At 38.0% G+C, this 23,067-nt stretch overlaps 1 protein-coding gene across 2 annotated transcripts in view; it reads left to right on the top strand.

Moving 5' to 3' along the window:
• Nucleotides 1–23,067, top strand: part of OLFM3 (olfactomedin 3) — a 61,346-nt gene that overhangs the window by 24,249 nt on the left and 14,030 nt on the right. For both annotated transcript variants that reach the window (XM_075540275.1, XM_075540274.1), the window contains 3 exons: nt 1,554–1,700; nt 11,417–11,572; nt 16,061–16,280. In XM_075540275.1, coding sequence (XP_075396390.1) covers nt 1,554–1,700; nt 11,417–11,572; nt 16,061–16,280 — 523 coding nt within the window. The remainder of the gene's footprint in view (nt 1–1,553; nt 1,701–11,416; nt 11,573–16,060; nt 16,281–23,067) is intronic.

Raw genomic sequence — 23,067 nt, 5'->3', positions numbered from 1 at the left:
TGAGGATGCTAACAGGTAATATTCCAAAAGGGGTCAGCTTTGAAAACCTGACTCTCCCTTGATTACAGATAAAATTTATAGTTGCAACAGAACATTTCCTAGATAACAGCCCCAAAATCATGCTACTTTTACTACTGTGGATTAATTGACTCACAACAGCCCGAAAGGACAGAGTGAACAACCCATGCCTTTCAGAGACTGTAAATCTTTACTGGAACAGACCGCCTCACTTTTCTCCTGCAGCGCAGCTTGTGGTTAGCAGCCAAATGCGTCACACATTTGGACCTAATTAAGCAAATTTACTTGAGAAATACTCATCCTTAGAAATGAGATGGTAGATGTGATTTTCGGCTTTTATAAAAACATAACTGGTGTGAGCTAATTTATACTCTGGCAGATTCCCCATTGTTATCACCTCAAAATAAACCCTCTTTTCTACTCTACCTTGGGAATGCTTATTGACTGTGCTGCTCCAGGGCCTAAGTCCAGTTTTCAGGTAACAATATGACAGGTAAGAAACATCCAAGATTTTGACTACCTTGGCATGCACTAATTGTTGGTCTGAGATATATAATAAAACAAGGAGACAATGCACTTTGAGTGCCAAAATAATGGTACGGGGAATTCTTCAAATCAGGGAGAATTTGACAAAATCTGGGTAAAATTAATGGTTTATGAGGGACAGAATAAAGTGAGAAATCTAAAATGAGTGCCCTACAAAGATCTGAATGAATGAGGTGTGTTTGCAAGACACACATAGACCAGTGTACCTGGAAAGAAGGTCCCCGTAGGAAAGTATAGGTGATAAGACTAGTGTAGCAATTACATAATCTCCTGTCACTACACAGCTAGTAACAAAATAGAGGAGTCAGATTGCACTGGAACATGAATGCCACCCTGAGCTAGTATTCTAGGAGGTAGTGTGATATGTGCCCAGTGGTAATTTGGGAAGAGCAGTTTGTCAGACTAGGCTAAAAGATTCTCTTTAGTTCTTCTGTGGACCTGCAGCCTTTGCAAACCAGTGTTGATCGAATTATTTTTATCCTCCATCTTCATATAATGTCTTTACCACTTTATAAATAATTGGTCCTTCAATACAGGGGAAACTTCTTGAAACCAACCAGGCATTGCTTGAAAAAATCATCCATAAGTAGTAATCTGAAAAGAAAAACCTACTAGTTAATCCCTACTGTTGACATGGAATAGCTAATAGATATTTTGTAAAAAGACTGGTTCAGTGTGGTGGAGCAGTTATATGATGCTTCTAAAGTTGTATTAACAGTACAAAATCTGACCCCAAACCATTAGAAAGTTGTGTTAAAAACCACTAGAAAGATGTGATATAGGGCTTTAAAATATGAGAGAAATATTCTTAGGGATAATGATAAGAAAGTGTAACTGAATGTAACTATGCTGGTATGTATATTGATTAAATGCTCTCTTTTAATATTAAAGAGTAAAAAGACAAACTGTCAGGAAAGATATTTGTTTTAAGAGCTATAAATCAACACATGTATCTAATGGTGACCTGTGGTTTGTGTGTTTTTCGTCAGACTCAGATTAGCCCCAAGGAGGGGTGGCAGGTGTACAGTTCGGCACAGGATCCAGATGGACGATGCATTTGCACCGTGGTTGCTCCAGAACAGAACCTTTGCTCTCGCGATGCCAAAAGCAGGCAGCTTCGCCAACTTCTGGAAAAGGTAGCGATTTTTTCCCAGATATCTTTGTGCTTATTTCTAATGACATTTACCATTTTAAAAGAAACTCCTGTAAAGAAAACATGCATCTCTTTTTGCTGTATTGTTATACTTGTTGGTTTCTCTTCTCAGCTAAGCTCCCTCATTTCCTTCAAAGGGGTGTGCTACTTTTCCTGACACACAATCCTAAGTATCCGATCGTTTTAGGAGTCCTGGCAGTACAGTGAGTTACATATTGGACTGCTAACTGCAAGGTCAACATTTCGAATCCACCAGATGACCCAAGGCTTTCTGTTCCTGTCATGATTTTCAACTAAGCACCACAAAGGGCAGTTGTACTCTGTCCTGTAAGGTCACTCAGAGTTGGAATCGACTTAGTGGCACTCAGTGATATATGATTGCTTGTTATTCCCACTTTATTCTCTTGCAGACTATCGACTATCTGTTTTAATATCCATTCTTCAATGGGGAAAATATTTAACTTATGAAATCTTATCCTAATGCCTGAAAGCCATCCAGAATGCTGAGCCTAACATTTGGCTCTTTGAGCTCATATTTTTGGATCTCATTAACAACCTTGCAGTGAAGTTAAAATAATGGCTTGCTATATGCAAGCTATCAAGAGAGATAATGAATAATTCCAAGTATTTATCATCATTCTCTAAGTCATTCCTTTGAACATTAAGCTCTTCAATTTAATTCAATAGCATTCTGTATATATACTCTACTTAAGCCAGATCCATAACAATCAAATACAGAGTGCCCTTGCTTTGTTCTGTTTTAAAGAGAAGAGTCAGCTCACAAAGGTTATTTATATTACTTTGGGGTTAAAAAAAACAAAATTCTATGAATTATTTTTCAAATACACCCATTCAGAGTTGCTGTGTTGAACTTTGGATATAGTAAATCAGATACATTGCCAATATTGATGGAGGAATGCCAGCATACTGATCTAATATCCAAGATGATAGGATAAATTTAGTAGTATGTGTTTTTGGAAGACATCATATTCAATGGTTTACTTCTATGGAATGTCATTTCTACAAAGCTTTATACACAATTAAGTAGGAAAGCATTAAGTAGGAAAATTGTATGAGGAAATTAAGAGAACCAGTTAAAATAATTAATAAAGACACTTCATTTACACGATTTCTAATCTAGATAGTCACAGTAGCTGTCATCCATTGTTACATTACTTTTATGCATTACTTGGAGATCTAATGAGTTTACAAGGTTTAAGAGGCCTTCATTACATGTTTCTAATATAGAGATTCATCTGTTTAGAGTCCCTTTCCCGTCCAAGATAACATCACCTATTTGCTCTTTCTTTTTAAGCCTCTTTTTAGGATGAGAGCCCATTCTGTTCACTCATTTAATATCTGTCTCTTAGACAACAGCATACGTCCTTTTCATTAAAATGTGATGACTCTAGCTAATGTGCTGTTAGAAATAAAATAAATTTCCTTCTTCCTGACTATTGTTTTCCAATTTTAATTTCCTTTGTTTCTATGGGGAAAAATCCAAATGTAGAGTTTTGTTACTAGTGAAATTAATTATGTTAGTAATAATATTTAGTCCTTTTCCAGTTTATTAAATTGTATTTCCCTTCAGATTATTGAATTTCTATCCCACTATTATTCCATACAGAATTACCTTTTCTCCACCTCAGTGATGGTTCTTAGACACTCTGGCCTTGTTTTTCACTATAGTACAGCATGTCCACATGTGTGTATGTGTTGATTGTGCCCACTCATGCATGTGAACACATACACAGACATTCCTTCAAAACAATTGTAAATATTAAAATGAATTGTGTATTGTAGCAAAGGGAAAATCATCTCTCAAGGTCCAATGTGAAATATGTTCCCAAGTGAATGCATTCCAGTGCTCTGATAACACAAGTTATTAAACTAAGGATGAATTAAAGCAAAAGCATGCAATTCAGTTGAAAGCAACCATGGAAAACACCCTAACCAATGCATAATGTGTTTGAAGATTTTGAGGTTAGCACAGCAAAACATATTTCTAAAAACCCGTTAGTAAACTAAAAGATCCAAATAAATGTATTAACAACATCAAGGTCACCACAATTTAGATTGGCCAAAATCTACAGTTAGGCAGGATGATGCCAACAAGGGAATAGTAAACTGTGTGTGCCAAGTTACAGTGATCCAAAGGAAGTAAGAAGCATTGATTTACTGCACTGATCTAAAAGGGGGAGGGGACGGAACATGTAAAGTACGCATTCTTTACGTAGGTTAAACAGTCTCCTGCACACCTCTAGAGCTTCACATATCGTCAAGAAACCAGACAGCAATTGTCCTGGGGTGGTGAAATATGCTGCATTGCAAACTCAAAGCTGACTCTTCAAATCCAGGTAGCAGTATCCACATCTGAAAAGTCAGCCATTGAAAACACTCAAAAGTTATACTCTAACTACGTGGGGTCATCATGAGTCAGAATTAATTCATGGCAACTGGTTAGATAGAAAACAGGAATATGGACTTCCAGTAGTTCATTGGCTGTTAACCAAAGGATTGATTTAGTCATATATTGCAAAAACTAAATCTGCTGCTGTTAAATGAATTTCAAATGTTATTGATAATCCTTATGAAAGGCCCTACTAGGTGGATTCAAATAGTCAAACATAGGTTAGTGATTGAACATATGTCACTTGTACTAGACAGAGACTATAGTTAGATAATAATGAATAAAATTAATACGACTATTATTAATAACATAGTTGTGCAATGATGAAATGCTAGTTATAATTATCTACCACGCGCCTGTGAGTTTGTCAGACTGTGGTGACCTGTGTGTTGCTGTGATGCTGGAAGCTCTGCCACCGCTCTTTCAAATCCCAGTAGGGTCATCTGCTCAGTAGGTTTTAGCAGAACTTCCAGACTAAGGAATAGCTTCTCTGTGTCTGATGATTTAGCCATCACAAACCCTATGGACAGCATCGAAACATTGTCAGTTACTGGAAACCTCATTAATTGAAGCAAAACATTGTCAGAGCTAGTGCCAGAATATGAAACTCCAGGTCCGAAGGCACTCCAAATACTACTGGAGAGAGCGACGTTCTCAAAGTCGACTCGACCGCAAGGGCGCGCTAGAGTTGAGAGGAGTGAAAACCTTCAAGACCGTTGCTTGTTGATGGAGCACAAAACAAAGTGAAAAGAAGCTGAAAACATCCATTAATAATTGGACCTTGGAATTACAATGTAAGAATCTAGGAAAAGTGGAAAATTTCAAAAATGAAATGGAACACACGAAGGCCATCGCTCCAGGCATTAGTGAGCTGACGTAGACTAATGTCAGAACATCAGATGCCTTACTAGGGCCAGAGTGACAGATTGAGAGGGACTGGCTGTGCATTCATAATCGAAAGGTACATTTCAAGATTTATTCTGAAGTGTGATGTTGTCTGTGATAGGATTATATCTATTCCCATACAGGGAAATCCATGCAGTACAACTAATATTCATATTTATGCACCACCAAAAAAACTAGTGAGGATGAAATTGAAGAATTCGACCACCATCTTAAGTGTGAAATGGATCAACATGCAATCAAATTGATCAACATGCAATCAGTAATTATTGGCAAAAGTTAGACTGCAAAAGTTGGAAGCAACGAGGAAGAGTCCTTGGAAAATATAGTCTTTGAGATGGAATGAAGCCAGTGATTGCAGGATACAATTTTATAAGACCAATGATTTGTTCACTGAAAATAGCTTTATCAATAATATAAATATGACTGTACTCTTGGGCTTTTCCACATGGAATACACAAAATCAAATTGATAACTTCTGTGGGAGGAGACTATGAAGAAGCTCTAAAGCAGCATCTAAAACTCAGCCGGGGCCTGACTATGGAATAGACTATCAATGTCCCATATGTAAGTTCAGTTTCAGTCTGAGGAAAATTAACACAAATCTATGAGAGCCAAAATACCACCTTGAATATATCTCTCCTGAGTTAAAAAAATATCTCAAGAACAGATGTGATTCATTAAGCACTACAGAAGACCTGGTGAGCTGCTGGATGTCATCAAGAACATCATACATGAAGAAAGTAAATGGTAATTAAAAAGACAGAAAAGAAAAAAAGTCGATCAGTGTGTATGTCAGAAGAGACTCTCAAATGTGCTCTTAATAGTAAAGTAGCTAAAGCAAATGAAAGAAATCAGAAGTCAAAGAGTTAAAAAAATTTCAAAGAGCACTTCAAGGAGACAAAGTAATATAATGAAAGGTGCAAAGCCCATGAGTTAGAAAACTGAAAGATAAGAGCATTCACAGTATATCTTAAACAGAAAGAACTCAAGAAAAAGATCTTGCCTCAAGTTACAATAATGAGGCATTCTACGGGCAAAATATTAAATGGTACGGAAATTGTCAAAATAAATGAAAAGAATACACAGAGTATGGTAGGTGCCTTGGCTGATATTCAGGTCAGCTTATACTCAAGTATATATGGTACCAGCACCAAAAAGACTATACCCAAAATTGCTTCAATTATTCCAAGAGCTAGCATATGAACTAGAACCAATGGTACTGAAGGAAGAAGTCCAAGCTGCACTGAAAGCATTAGCTGAAAACAAATGGCTCTAGGAATTGATGGAATATGAACTGAAATGGTTTAACAGGCTGATGAAGCACTAGAAGCATTCATTGTGCCAAAAAGATATGGAACACAGCTTCTTGGCCAACTAACTGGAAGAGATCCATATTTGCACCCATTTCAAAGAAAGTGACCAAACAGAATGCTCAAATTATAGAATAATATCACATGCAAGTAAACTTTTGCTGAGGATCATCCAAAGATGATAGCAGCAATACACTGACAAGTAGCTGCCAGAGATTCAAGCAAGATTCAGAAGAGGATGTGGACAAGAGATACTGCTGATGTCAGAGGGATTTTGACTGAAAGCAGAGAATACCAGAAAGATGTTGCCTTGAGTTTTACTAATGATACAAAGGCGCTTGACTGTGTGCTTCATGACCAACTGTGGATAGCCCTGAGAAAAAGGAGAATTCTGAATATAACATTGTACTCACGAAGGACCTGTACATGGATCAAGAGGCAGTTGTACCAAGAGAAGAAGGGAATGCTGAATGGTTTAAAATTAGGAGTGACATGTATCAGGGTTGTATCATTTTACCATACTTCTATAGTCTGCATGTTGACAAAACAATTAGAGAAGCTGGATTATATGAAGAAGTATGTGGTTTGGGGACTGGAAGAAGTCTTGTGAACAACCTGCGATATGTAGATGACACAACCTTGCATGCTGCAAACAAGGACTTGAAACACTTGCTAATGAAAGTCAAGGATAGCCACCTTCAGTGTGGGTCCACGTTAATATCTAGAAGACAAAAATCCTCACAGCTGGGCCAATATGTAGCATCGGGGGAAACAGAAAAGATTGTAGTTGTCAAGGATTCTATGGTGCTGAGATCCATTATCCTTGGTCATGGAAACAGTAGTCAAGAGATGAATAGACACATTGCATTGGGAAAACCTGCTACACAAGACCTCTTTGAAGTGTTGAAAAGCAAAGATGTTACTTTCAAGATTAAGGTACACCTCATCCCAGCCTTGGTATTTTTCAATTGCCTCATATGCATGTAAAAGTTGGACATTGAATAAGGACGACCAAAGAAGAATTAACACATTTCAATTATGTTTCTGGTTAAGAATACTGAAAATATCACGGGTTGCTAAAAGAAGAATAACAAAAAAAATCTGCCTTTGAAGAAGTGAAGCTAAAATTCTCCTTAGAGTCAAGGATGGTGAGACTTAATCTCATCTACTTTGGCCATTGTATCTGTAGAAAATAGAACCTGGAAAAGGACATCATGTTTGCTAAAGGAATTGGCAATGAAAAAGAGAAAGACCCCCGACATCAGTGGTTCTCAACCTGTGGGGCGCGACCCCTTCAGAGGTTGAACGACCCTTGCATAGGGGTCGCCTAAGACCATCGGAAAACACATATTTAAGAACCGAGACACTGATCCTCTATCCATCTCCAGGCGGGTCCGCTCACATGCAGATACGCCCACATACAAGTACCCGGTGCGAAGACTGTTACCCATGCTACGCCCTGCTTCAAGGCAAAACTTCATTTATTTGTCATTAGAAATAAATATTTCACAATATATACTTACATATCATTTTTGTGATTAATCACCATGCTTCAATTATGTTCAATTTATAACAATGAAAATATATCCTGCACATCAGATATTTACATGATGTTATATAACAGTAGCAAAATGACAACTATGAAGTAGCAACACAAATATATTTATGGTTTGGGGTCACCACAACATGAGAAACTGTATGACAGAGTAGCAGCATTAGGAAAGTTGAGAACCAGTAACCACTACTCTCCATGATGGATCATCACAGTGGCTACAATCATGAGCTCAAATATAAGAACAATTTTGAGGATGGCGTCCGACCCGGTAGTGTTTCATTCTGTTATTCATAGTGTCACTCTGAGTCGGAACTCACTCTATGGCACCTAATAACAATATAAAATTAATAATAATAATAGTCATTCACATAACTTTATCCTTTCTAGTTATTCCTGAGAGCCAAGGTACTTCCCTAAATTAGTTGAAAATGAAACAAATGCTTTGGGGCATAAAATACTATCTAGTGCCACTAAGTCAGTAGATTGTAGATTAGTTTAACTTTGGGTTTAATATTGGAAAAGCTGAAGCCCTTTTGTTGTGCAAAATCTAGATGAAATAAAGAGTTCAAATAAATTTTCCATGAAGGAGAATATCAGACCCTTTAGCAAACGTGTTCCAGAGGATCGAGGTTCAAGGGTACATATAGAAAGAAGAAATTAAGAACAGCATCAGACATGACCTGAAGGAGTGCCACGGCAGCGAGGTCTCCTCTATGCACGAACTAACGCAGCTATCTGGCCCGCCGTGTCATCAGGGAATGTGAGGGTAAAACTGGAGCTCTGTGAGTCTACACATCATTAAGATGCTAAACAATTTCAGGTAGAACCAGCAGGAGAAACCAAGGGCAGCCCAGAGCCAAAATTTTCCCACTAGACAATCCTGTCTCCAATCATTACCCCAAATGTAGCTCTTAAAATTATGCATGATTCTGCACTATAACAGGTCACAATTAAATCTCAGCAAAATTCCTTTTAGCACATTTTCCCATGATACAAATAAAATTGAAAATTCTCTTAGTAGCGTTACTCAGATAAGAAATAAAGCATACAAGGGACAGAGAACAAGAAAGAATCACTGGAGCTGTACAAAATATCTTGCCTGTCATTTCTCAGTCTGGACAATGCATGGGCACATGCTAATTTCTAGGAGAATGTTAGCCATACAAATGATGCATGTCTTCATAGGCGAATGCTTATATTCAAATATGTAAGACACTTTAAATACACATGTAATTGACTTTTCTCTATCCATTCTTAATTATGCGTGAAGTTATAAAATTATTTTGAAAGCAATGCATGTATCCAACACATAGGTATCATGTTTTGATGTTATCTCAGTAATTTTGTGCTGCATGAGCATTTAAAAAACTAAACTTTCAGAACATAGGAATGATAGCAAAAAATTTAAAAAACATCTTATAGCCATGTGTTAGAAAATAACCTTCCTTAAAATAAAAATTTATAATTACTACTATTAGACACCAAAAGTTGTTCAATAAATATAAATATTTATCCAAAAATATTTATTGAGCACTTATTCTGTGCTTGTTTTAGAACAAGGACTTGGAAATGAAAGATAAATAACACCCATCTCTAACCTCTTGGAGCTCCTGAAGGGATAATCTCTTCATTCCCAACCCCAAACACACACCTTGCACAGTTAGCTCTAATGCAAACCAGGCTGTACATATCCCGAGAAAACAGAATGGTTAGCACAAGACTCACCGAAGGAGATCAAGGAGGGCAGTGGGACCTTGTCTGTCAAGAGAAGTGAAGGGACCGAGGCAGGCCGTGGCAGAGTTCATGGCCTTTTCTGAAGGATTCAATGACTGGCTGGCCCCCTAATCTTTGTGCGCTTACAAATGAAACGTGTTTCTGGGCAAATTCATATTTTCCTTATTTGTAATTCTGAAAAGGTTTTTAGTTAATGTAACATTTTATTGATTACCTAAATAATGCAGTCTCATTGTAAAATAATGTGATATAAAAATATATGAAATAAAATAAGCAACTAAAATCTCATCACCATATTTGGAGATGTGGCTAAGTTTTGATGTATGTGTTTATGCATATATAACATATAATTGTGTTGCATATTGATATAGACATCATATACTTACCACACACTCCTTTCTGTAAAATTTATTTCTCTATGGCTCTTCCTACATTTTATTCTGCAACATCAATACCAGTATTAGGTTTATATATTCTGCATTAACATGTATTATTTTGTTTTGCAATGTATATTAATAAATATTTGAAATGTTGTACATTAAATTTTAACATTACATTCAAACATTTCAAAAGAGGAATATGCATTCTTCATACTATATATTCTTTTAATCCTATAACTTTCTCCATATACTTTACTCATATATACTATTTTCTATTACACACCCTATGGAGAGAGGCACACACATTGCATGTTGGTATTGTATTTACAATAAAAAGGTTTTATTATATATAAATTTATTATAATAAAATTATATAAAGGGTTTAAATTTTGTTGTGCTCACTTTACACTAGTTAATGGAAAACCCTTTATGAAGAGCAAGCTGAAGAGCGAGCTGTTATTCGCAAATTTTAATAGGCAGGAGAACACTAGAGTGCTTTGTTATTCTCAGGCAAGGGTGGGAGTTTGCAGCTTTGACAAGCTCTCAGGTTAATGCCAATTTGCTCTGTGGACCACACTTTTGGCATTCATAGCAGGGATCGATCTTATTCTTGGTCATGGTTTAGTGACATTTCATTTTTCAATTTATGCGACATCCTCTTACTGTGTGTTTTCCCTTTGTTCCAAGTACTTTTATGCCCCACAAATTGACTGAGTTTTCTTTATTGTCATGTCTACATGAGTTAAAGCTCATCCATGAGTACTGGCTGCCTCTCAATAGTACAGGGCGCAATGGGACGTAGATGGCGCTATCAGCCTAATGTCTTTACTAAGCATCCAACCGAATTGCCATTTGTTAGGTCCCTAAACAGTGGAGTCCTTGATTTAGATGTCCCACCACTGCCACCACTGCTCTCAGTTTCAGGCCAGGAAGTTCTTTAGACCCATTATGAAGTAATGGCCCTGGAATCAGTGTTTCTGGTTCTGGTGGCACCTCATTACCATCCACCATTGCTAAGCATTCAATAGCTTTAAAGAACCAAAGTTAGTACTTATAGAGACAATTTATTTTGACAAATTGGTCATTCTAAGCTTATAAGATCTTATTTTCATAAATTTTATGTTTACAATTAATTTTACAATGTATTAAATTATTGTTTATATTCAATTATTTCTAATATTGGAATATCCTTTCTGTCATTTATGATCGAATACAATTTCCTACTGCTAAAGATTATGAATGCTCATAGTGAAGAATTTTCCTTCAAATGAATAATCAGGACAGGCAGTTATGAATTTAGCATTTTGGGGATTTTTAATGTGAATGTCTTCTTTGCTCTTCAGTAGTAATTGCATTTAATGGTAAACTGACAATAATACACAGCTGGTGTTTTTTGTTTAACAGGTTCAGAACATGTCCCAATCTATTGAAGTTTTAAACTTGAGGACACAGAGAGATTTTCAGTATGTTTTAAAAATGGAAACCCAAATGAAAGGGCTGAAGGCCAAGTTTCGGCAGATTGAAGATGATCGGAAGACACTAATGACCAAGCATTTTCAAGTAGGTTTGACTTTTGCAATCTTGTCAATCCAAATGAGGCCCTGTTACGACGGGGAGTCAGCATGGCAATCAGCTAGAAAGAAGTGTGTGCTGCCCGGTGCATGCAAGGTCAAAGACTCCCTGGGAATGCCAATCATCTATCCTCAGAAACTGACCGCTAGCTGGCAGGAGTGCATAGATGACTTGCTATAAATGGATCCCCCTCCTCCAAGAGCAAGGTGAAAGTTTGTGTAGGCCCTTCCAAATGAACATCCAAGGGAAATTAATAATTCAATTTTTAAAGTTTTTCCGATGATTTTACGTCTTGGTAAATCATTAAAATGTGCAATAACACCACTAATACCAGTATGTAAATAGAGGTCATTTCACAATTTCATATTAAAATTCTGTTTTTAGATATAAAGCAGTCTGAAAATAATGAAATTGATAAATATTGCTATTAACATATTATGCGGACTTTCGTTAATTATGCATGACATTATCAAGTATTTTTTTAAATTGCCCCCTATAATGTCATTTGAATCTCTATGAACAAGAAAAATATCTGCCTTGCAAAGGCATAGAACTTCATACTTTATAAAGCACGCTGTGGCTGGACACAATGACCTGTATTTTCTGTGCTAATTATGAAGCAAAGCTCACTGTTGATGGTGGGAAGGGGCCCTGAGTTCCAGCATTTGGTCAAGGATTATAATGCCTTTTTTGTACAGCGAGTAAGGAGCCATGCAAAGCATCAGTGCATAAAACATTTTAAAATATTTTTTTTAGGTAAGCCAATGTGTACTAAGCACATACATGAACACAGGGCAGTGTTAGGCCATCAACTACACAATATCTTTTCTCTCAAAGACAACCGACATGTGAAGTTGATATGAAATACAAGCATAGGTATTACCTGAGATGACAAGGAGACCCTGGGATGTACAAGCACTTAGCCTATGTGATTACTAACAGATAAGTTGGTGACTTGGGTCCACCCAGAAAGTGCCTCAGCCGAAAGGCCCGGCAATCTCCTTACTAAACATCAGCCATTGAAAACCTATGGAAGCACAGTGCTACCCTGACAGAAGTGGGATCTTCCTGATTTGATCAGAACTGACTATCAAGTGATTTTTGAGCGTACACACAGACACGCAAGAAAAGAATATTTAATTTTGCTTAGAGAAGATACGGGGTTAAAGTATAAGAGTAGACAATATTCAAGAAAGCAGTTTTGCATTAGTGCCCGCCCCCAAAACAGACAGACAAACAAATGCTACTTTATTAAAAAATTGAGAAGAGGGTTAGAGTAGACATCGCAGAACCACGTGGGTTCCATGCTGAAGACATTCAAAAAGGAGAATGTGGAAGAGTGCCCTTAGGGTGGCTGGGAAGCATTTCCAGAAAGGATACGGTGCAGGGGCAGTAAGGGAGACTGCTGAGAGTCTGGGCAGCAACCTGTAAGTCAGCCAAGCCCAGCTGGTCGCTGCAATGGGAACCATGTGAAGCTGAGAGGACAGCGTGAGACTTCAATGCAGGCAAGGCTGAGAACACGTGGTGAAGCATGCACATCTATAAAAAATCTTGAGAAGAACCAGAAATAAAAGAGAAACAAAGCTAAGTGAAAACCAAGAAAATAATGTGCCTGTTATATACTTTTCCCTAGCAGCAGTCAGGCTTCCAATCGGAAAACTTATTTTCAGCATCACCTTGTGAAACAGTTATTTGAATTTACCTATTACATAAAATCTAAGCTAGGCAAGTAAATTCTAAAACTATATTTCAAAATCCAGATAACAATACAAATAACACTTATTTTAAATATTTATACATAGTTGAGTCCACTTCTGATCATTTTAAATATACTAACTAAATGATTAAACACTTATTAGAAGTAGTGCTATTTTTATTCCAATACAGAAATCAGGAAAAAGAAACCAATGGACAAAAAGTTTGGGTCATTACTAAGCATCATATATAAGCTGATATGTGTTACAGCCAAAACTGAAACCTAGAAGCTTCATCTCCATAGTTACCAACCGTAATCCCAATGCTGCACTTTAACTCTATGAATTAAATATATAATATATGTATAATAGCATGATTATTTTCAAATAATCATGAAAATGACATCTATTTTATAAGGTATGTCATGTACATGGCATGCATATTTATATATACACATACAGATATACAAATTTGCATATAACTATAGTACAAGAAATATCTGTTGAATTCTTTATTCCCTAAATCCCACCATGAATCAGATTTTGTGCTAGGTACTTGGTCTGTTTAAGAAGTGGAACATCTAAAAACTAACCTTAGTGTTGAGAAACACTTTTATACCCAAAGAAAATCCTCCTCTCGTTCAGTTTTTATTTCATCGTTAAGCAGATTTTGTTTTCGATGCCTTTTTAATATGGAAAGTTTGCTAGCTGCCAAGCTGAGGCTGTCATTCTTCCATAAAGTGATCCATGTTGTGCAAGTTACCACAACTCTGCCTTAGTAATGCAATCCACATACTAGAACGTGAACTTCTAAAGGGAATTAGCAAGCAAGGATCTGTGCCATCTCCCACTAGCCTTTGAAGAACTTTAGATGTGCCCTGACTGGACTTTCCACTGCTCTCTAGCAAGTTTCCAGAATTTCAAGAATAATCACCAATGATCAAATTGAAAACTTTTAAAAAGATTCATTCCAGGGAGGAAAACGCCACCCAAATTTGATATCCAGTCGCTCTTTTTTTTAATATACCCACACTAAACAAACAAACAAGCAATTTTGATGGAATAATTGTGACCCGTGCAAGCAGACATGTTTCAGAGTGGAACTGCAAGCACAGGGTGTCCAATAGCTGTGATCTTCCCACAGCACAATGCCAAGGTTGGTTCCAAGGTGTCTCTGGTAGATAGCAAATTGCTGTTACTTGGTTGCTTAACCATCCATGCTACCCAGACACTACCATAAGTCCTTAAGAGGGCATAGGCTCTTTCATTGTGACAGTTGTTACAATGTGCATCAAATAGTATCAGCTGAGCGATTCTGTCTTCTTAAGAAATCACCCTGTCTTCCTTTAAGGAGGCCATACAACAATGCTCAACCTAATAAGTTTGTTTCCAATTGAGCCCCCAAAATGAGCAGGTTCTGCAATCCTGTCTTTTGACTGTGATAATTGCAAGTATTTCTCATTCTTAAGACTTCACTCTTTTACTCACCACGTGCTTTCAAAGATTTCTGAATTTACAAAGCAAGTGACAATTTCCCCGTTAAGAAACATATGCCGATAAATCAAGGCAGCAATGGGAGTTCTTGATGTTTTAATGCATTTACAGTAATAACATTTCTCAAATGTAATTTAAAAATGCAAATTTCAGCTCTTAAATTAGTTAGTGTACAGCATGGTTTCTGACAGTATCTACGGGTTATTCTCAAATGATTATAATAGTGACAGTTCTTTCCACAAATTATTTTATCTATAATAAATTCACCAGGGAATCAGACGTATGAAATATTTGTGTTGATCTTACTATTTCAATATGTCTGAACACTGCAGATGAAACTGCAGGTAGACAACGTCCTGGAGTGGGCAGAAATGGGGCCCCAGCTTAGGCATAAGCTTCTCGCTCTTGAAAAATCACTGCTTCAATTTCACCCAACTCTGTGCGACTGCCTTTTCAGTTACATGAACAATGAACATGTTGGTCCCTGAGAGTGTTCATTTACAATCCAAGTAAACAACTCCACCTGAATGTGACCTCTAAATGATCTCTACTAAGGAAAAGAAAGTCAGAATGTGGGGAATAATTCAAAATGGTAAACAGTAGCATATATTTCTTTGACCTCTGGGAGGCTTTGCATGATTTATTATACCTGGCTGAGCTTACCTTCCTAATGATGTTGTGCTAAAGTAGAATTAAAGAGAGCTCAGAATACCTGGGCAAATGTGTAGCAAAATGCTAGAGTGGAAGAGTTGATGATCGCAAACACATTCTGTTAGAGAGAAGCTGGTCTAGGATCCGTAATTTCTTGTAAGGACCCCCTCTGACAGGAATAATCAGCAGGTAGGTAATAAGCCTTAGCTAGACAGACATAACATACTTGACCTGTATCCATTAACTTCATTCAAATTCCATACACAGAAGATGGACAGCGCTTATGTCTCCTGTATTGTTGACATTATAAAATAATACCAGATAGTGGGCTGATACAAAAACCTTTAATTGACACCAACTGGAAGTTACTCTAATTATGTTTAGGATCAATTTGATTTGCAGAAAAGCATCCAACCATTTAAAGAGAAGTCCTTGGATTGGAAAGCTGAGATGAATGGATTTATCACGAATGATGGGTGTGGCTGCTTGCATTTTCACAAAATACATTATTTCAAGCAAAAATCAATGGGGAATATGGAAATTATTTTAATCACATTCTTTAAGCATTGTCTTTAAAAGAACATAGCTGCTTGGTTTGCTCTAAGTGACCCTCAGGGATGATGGGCTGCTTTCCCAGGAGCTGAAAGAGAAGATGGACGAGCTCCTGCCCTTGATCCCCGTGCTGGAACAGTACAAAACCGACGCCAAGCTGATCACCCAGTTCAAGGAGGAGATTCGCAATCTGTCAGCTGTCCTCACTGGGATCCAGGAGGAAATCGGCGCCTATGACTACGAGGAACTGCATCAGAGGGTGCTGAGCTTGGAACGCAGACTCCGCGACTGCATGAAAAAGCTAAGTAAGTACAACAGTCTCATTTTTTTTCCTCAGTTGTCTTCTCACAGAGTTTCAATGAAAACTGTGCCCTCATGGTTTTCAAACAGTCATAAAGTACCTGATTGTAGGGAAACTGCTGTTTTCTAAGTGGAAAGGGTTTCTGAATTATTTTATTAACTGATTCCTGATTTGCAGAACACCATGTCACCATATGTAGAGTTGAAATAATTTGGCACAAACAGCTACACTAATGGGAATAAATTTTATCATACACACATCGTACGTGCTAGTCAACCATTGTTTGTCTATTAAAGAGGGGTAGGAACTCTGATAGCAGTGAAAGCCTAGGGAAATCATCAGAAGCGAAGCAATGACTAAGGCCAAGCAAAATGACTACTCTGCCATGCAAAGTTACCATCAACAATTCTGATAGCCAACCAACCAGTTGCCTCTAAGCTGATTTTAACTCATGGCTACACTGTGTTTATCTGATAGGCAGGCTAGAAGAATAGAAAGGAAAGCTATGAGAACAGATTTCCCCACTCTGCAAAGGCCAAGCATATGAGTGTAGGTCTTGCCTTCTAAAAAGTTTAGTTCAATCTGCTCTGAGTTGACACACTATTCGACTGTATCTTGAGATAATTACTCAATTGAGGTCATCGTGGCACAAGTCTGCAACTTAAATACAAAATGACACTGAGTTTCGGTTAAAGGTGATTTAAAAATATGGAAGTAGATACTGGTGATGGTGGCCCAATGTGGTGAATATAATTAACAATGCTGAATTGTAGAGATATTCATGGTCGGAATGGAAAATGTATTTTTTACTTATGTACAATGGGGCTCCAAAAGACTCATGGGAAAATGAAATTAAAAGACAATGGAACATTTTTGCAAACATTTTGAAGTCCCTTTCTGTGTGTGCATACATGAACATGTGTGTTTATACATATACACACATACATACACATGAAAACGTACTGCCATCGAGTTGACTTTGACCCATAATAACCCTATTGGACAGGGGACAGGGTTGAATTATCCTTGTGATTTTGAGACACTAAATCTTTTTGAGAGTAATAAGTCCCATCTTTGTCTTACACAGCATTTGGTGGTTTTGAACTGCTATCCTAGCAGATCACAGCCCAATACACAACCACTTTGCCACCAGGGCTCCTATACGTATGCATACATATCCATAGGTAACTACTTCTAATATCTGGACACTATGTATGATTAAAAACTTGATAGAAAGGCAAGCTAATATTTTCCCCCCAATTGAAAAATACAATGACACCCTTTTAAAGGTAGCTATTTTGTGAAATTCAGAAAAACAAAGCAGCCATCTTCAGTTCTGTCTCTCAGTTTCACTGTATGTGTAACTATAGATACCTGTATATCCATACATGTCTGTCTATCTGTCTGTCTGCCTGCCTATCTATTTGTCGAACTCTTTTACCACACACACAAGCACACACACATATGATGATTATGAATTGAATCAGGATTGATGTAATCAGGGACAGAACTTTACTTGTCGACATGACATGATATGATAGGGAGGGAAATTCAATAATCATGGAAAACATTTTCTCTAATTAAAGGAAATGTCTGTAGTAGGACGTTCTTGGAAGCGGAGTCTAAAATAAACATTAATTTCTAGTGAATACATCTTTAATAAGTAAATATAAGTTGTAAAGTGAAATTAGAATGAAATTTCAGAAGCAATATGGAGGCTAGTTACAAATGCAAGTGAGAAAACAGGGCTCAATACAAAACATCGCATTCATTTATCACCGATTCCAAACAATGTGGGGAACCATCACATGAGGAGCCCCCCTGCAGGCACTTGCAGAATTGCCCAGAGAACTAAACAAAATCAATCAGGAAAAAAAATCATAAAGCTCGAGGCTAAACACATGTACAGGACTTTCAGCTCCTCGCTCCTCGTTAAGCAAGAGCCACACTTTTTCCTCTCTAGTTGTTATCCCAGAGTCAGAGAACCCCAGGGAGGTGAGCTCTCCGCATGCCTCCAACAGAAAGAAGTTGAGAAATAATTCAAGCCTCAAGTTACAGATTGAAAGGTGCTACGGGCACCATATTGAACCGTGCAGGAAGCATGAAAAGGAGGTGGGAAGATCACACAGAGTCCCTGAGCCAAAGCAGTCTACTTGCAATTATTTCCAGAGGTAACAACAACAAATAATGGTACAGAAGGAAGAAATCTAAGCTACACTGAAAGCATTGGCCAAAAACAGGGCTCTCGGAATTCATGGAATACCAACTGAAATGTTTCACCCAGCTGATGACACACAAGAAGCACTCACTCTCTATGACAGGAAAATTGGCCGATAGCTACTTGGTCAGCTGACTGGAAGAGACCCACGTTCATACCCTTCTAAAGAACACTGACACAGCAGAATGCTCAAATTATAGACAAATATTATTGACATCACATGCAAGTAAAATTTTACTGAAGATAAGACAGCGATCGTAGCAGTATATTGGCAGGGACCTGTTAGAGGTTCAGGCCAGATTCAGAAGAGGACATGGAACAAGGGATCTCCTTGCTGATGCTGGTGGATCTTGGATGAAAGCAGAGAGTACCAGAAAGATGCTTCCTTGGGTAGTATTGACTACGCAAAGGCGTTCAACTGCATGGAGCATAGCAAACTATGGACAGCCTTGAGAAGAATGGGGATACCAGAGCACATTATTGGGCTCCTGCAGAACCTGTACATGAGTGGGAGGCAGTTGTAGGAACAGAACAAAGGAGTGTTTCATGGTTTAAAACCAGGAAAGGTGTGCGTCAAAGTGAAATCCTCTCACCACAACCATTTAATCTGTATGTTGAGCAGATAATTGGAGAAATTAGATTCAATGAAGAAGAATGTGGGGTCAGGACTGGAGGAAGGCTTGTTAAGAACTTTAATATGCAAATGAAACAAGCTTGCTTCCTGAAAGCAGGGAGGACTTGAAGCGCTTGCTGATGACGGTCGGTTGTGGATAGCCTTCACCATGGACTGCAACTCAATGTAAAGGAGATCAACATCCTGACAACAGGACCAGTAGAAAATACCATTATCAATGGAGAAAAGACTGATGTTGTGAAGGATCTTTGATCCATCCTCAATGCTCCTAAACACAGCCGTCTAAGGTTCAAATGATGTATCACATTTGGTAAACTGAGCGCAGGGCCTCTTTAAAGTGTTGAAAAGCAGGAAGGTTACTTTGAGGTCTAGAGTGTGCTTGAGCCAAGCCATGATATTTCTAATTGCTTCATATGCATGTGACCTTTGGACATTGAATAAGGGAGACCGAAGATCAAATGCCTTTGCATTGTGGTGCTGACAAAGAATATTCCAAGTACCATAGGCTTCCAAAAGGACAAACAAATATGTCTTGGAAGAAGAGCTAAAATGCTCCTTAGAGACATGGATGACAGACATCGTCTAATGAACTTTGCACATGTTGTCAGGGAATACCAGGACCGGAGGACATCATGCTTGGTAAAATAGAGGGGCAGCGAAAAAGAGGCAGCCCTCCATACGATGCACTGACACACTGGCTTCCACCTTTGAACAGTAGTGAGGATGACACAGGGCTACGTGATGTTTCCTTCTGTTGTGTACAAGGTTGCTATGAGGGAGAACAGAGCTGACACCACCTAACAGATACCACAGTTTTTATCCTAAGAATCACCTGTCTAGATTCCGTGGCTCCAGTTCATCCATTGTCTCTCCCACAACAACAACAACAAAGTCCCTACTAAGTAAGGACAGGTAAGAAGATGGCCCCAACCAGTTAAGGCATTAAGTCTTAATTTGTAGCTGTTATAGTTTTGGGAATTAACACTTGAAAAGCACATAGCATTTTTTTTGGTATGCCATAATTACATTTAGTTTTTAAAAACATTTTATTAGGGGCTCATACAACTCTTATCACAATCCATACATATACACACATCAATTGTATAAAGCACATCTGCACATTCCCTGCCCCAATTATTCTCAAAGAATTTGCTCTCCACTTAAGCCCTTTGCATCAGGTCCTCTTTTTTTTCCCTCCCTCCCCGCTCCCCCTTCCCTCATGTGTCTTGGTAATGCACATAGGATTTTTATCAATTTTAAGTGTGAATTTTATTTCAAATATATATATATGCTTTACTTCGCTGGCAATAGTTTCCACAGATACTAGGTTGTATCCTCTCAGATCTGTCATAGACCCACACTTTGTGATTCTTTTCTAATCCACAGACACCACATAATTCCTCCCACGTGTCTTCTTCTGAGACGGAAAAATGCATTGCAACAAACGTCTAAGTGAATACAATGCATTTTTTTCTTTCTTACTGAATCATGCGTAGGGATGGATTTAGGTCTTCTGGTAAGGATCCACCAGATACCAGCTGCATTAACTAATGCATTTATTTTTATCTTGACGAAGCAAAAGCTTAAAATACAGCAGTGAACAAAAATAGCGAAGGACAATAAACCCGGCACCTGACTTGTGTATGTAGTGAATGATATGGTTGCTACTGGAGTTTCGTGGTATGACTGTTGCTGCTGTTAGTTGCTACACAAGAGCGTGTAAACTGTAAATAGTTCTCACCTGCCGTTACCTCGTCCCTTTATTATTATCAGCCCTCACTCTCCTGTTCACTCATTAGAGCAGTCAAGGTCACAGCAAATCTTAACTCATTGATCAATTTTGACCTACAAACTTGATACTTTTCTCTATCATATAATGTCTATGCTAATCAACTAAACTGCTTAGTAAGCAACTTCTGAATGACTGACTATTTACCAACCGGACACATCCCTCCAGTACCGGGTGGAAAGCCTGTGAATATATGCAGTCCTAATAAAATGACACATAAATCCACATGATCCATGAAGCAATATATAAACGAATTGTAATGTTTTCATTTTAAAAATCACTATTGCAATTTGATAGAAAATTCCTGATAAGATCGTATAGTTGCAGAAAAAATCAAATAGGTAATTTTGAGTATGATACTAGGAAACAATGTGATTAACATTTTACAAAATCTTCTTCATTCCTGGGAATTGGTATATATATCTTGCACCAAATATCCTGAAGAACACTTTAACCCGCATGCTTAATATTATTTCATAAATGAGTACCCTAATGTCAACATATCATGGGTTCATGTAAGAAAATAGATGTCAATTGACATCAGGACCATTGATAGGAATCTGCGGCTATTGAGTTGATTCTCATGCATGGAGCCTCTATGTGTTCCCAATTAAAGCTTGGCATAGTGGTTACTTGGCTATTAGGTATCTTTAGCGAAGCATTTTGCTAGGCCTTTTCGTGGCACCTCTGCATGGATCCTAATTACCCACTCTTATTTGAGCAGCATGAAGGCACCAACACAGATATTGCCACGTAAGCAGTGCAATAGCAGAGGCAGGAAGACTCATCAACAGAACCTTCACTGTGCGCAGAAAACTTTCCAAAGGCACAGCCAGTTAGTAGAAGGTAGAAATGGATTAGGAAGAGACAGACTGAAATTTTAACAACGTTGAATTTATTTTCATTTCCCTCTTCAGCGGATTTACTTGTAGGTAAATGTCACGGAATACATCATAGGAATCTGAAGATACCAAAGAGCAATCGAGTCTCATTGCCTGCAAGACCAAAGTTAACTTACAAATAGCAAAGAAGGTGCTGAGAGCACCACAGGTCATTGAGCCCCATAGAGGACCATTTAGCTTATTTCTACTATAGATTGGAAAAAATGCTTCAGCAGCAGTGCACCCTCGTGGCCAGCATGAGATTCAGTACTGCTCTTTCCTATATACTTCATTTCCCCTATGAAAGACTAAATAGAATCAAGTCTCCTGTGTCTAATTATATCACAGCACATTCCTATACCTGTAGAGTATAATTGTGTGCATGTGAAAATTAGGCTAAAATGCATAGTTAAAACTCTCATACATCCCTTGAGATCACCAGACCTTTCCTGTAAATTATAACCAGGCTTTCCACCTTTCTCCACTCCTTCCCTCTTCCCTACTCAGTGTTTCTTTTGGGAGATTTTTTTGGTGCCATCTAGTGAAGCATAAGACTCATCTTTCTATTAAACAAATGATTTCAAGGTTTGGCATTTATACAAGTTATTAATAGCATTTGGAAACTAGATCTTACAATGAGAACTGCTCTTACTGTCTTTATCATGTGCATACTGAATTAGTTTGTAAAAGGCAAAATAAATAGTCTACGTGGTAATTATCTTATTTACAGAGTCAACATATTTATTGACTGCCTGCTATGTACGGGAACTTTGCTAGGTACTTGGAGTTTTATAGATGAATAAGAAATAGGCTTTCTGCGCAAAGGTGGCCTTTTTAGAGGGAACAAGAAACACATTAGGAGATAGAAAAACTGAAGGTTTGGGACCTCTTTGAGGAACCTTGGAGGGAAGGCTTGGAAATCTCATTCTGCAGTCAACTGCTAAACAGCCGATTAGTACAGTTCTGCTTTAACACATATAAAGTCACTAGAAATCAGAACCCACTCAGCACCTGGTTTGGTGGCCAGCTGGTTATTAGAATGAACTGATATGACTTGATGCCTCACTTGCCAGTGGTTGTTCAGACTCAGGGACAAGCAGAGTTTAGGGGTCTGATGAAAAGATAGATAAAGGCTTACCCAAACCAAGCCCATTGCCATCAAGCTGATTCCAACTGATAACATCCCTATCTAGGGTTTCTGACGCTCTAAATCTCTGAGGAACAAGGCAGCCTCATCTTTATCCTGTGCCAGGGCTGGTGAATATGAAC

Source organism: Tenrec ecaudatus, chromosome 1, assembly GCF_050624435.1.
Source record: "Tenrec ecaudatus isolate mTenEca1 chromosome 1, mTenEca1.hap1, whole genome shotgun sequence".
Taxonomy (NCBI): Eukaryota; Metazoa; Chordata; class Mammalia; order Afrosoricida; family Tenrecidae; genus Tenrec; species Tenrec ecaudatus.
The sequence above is the reverse complement of the archived record's forward strand: the minus strand, read 5'-3'. Positions and strand labels throughout refer to the sequence as shown.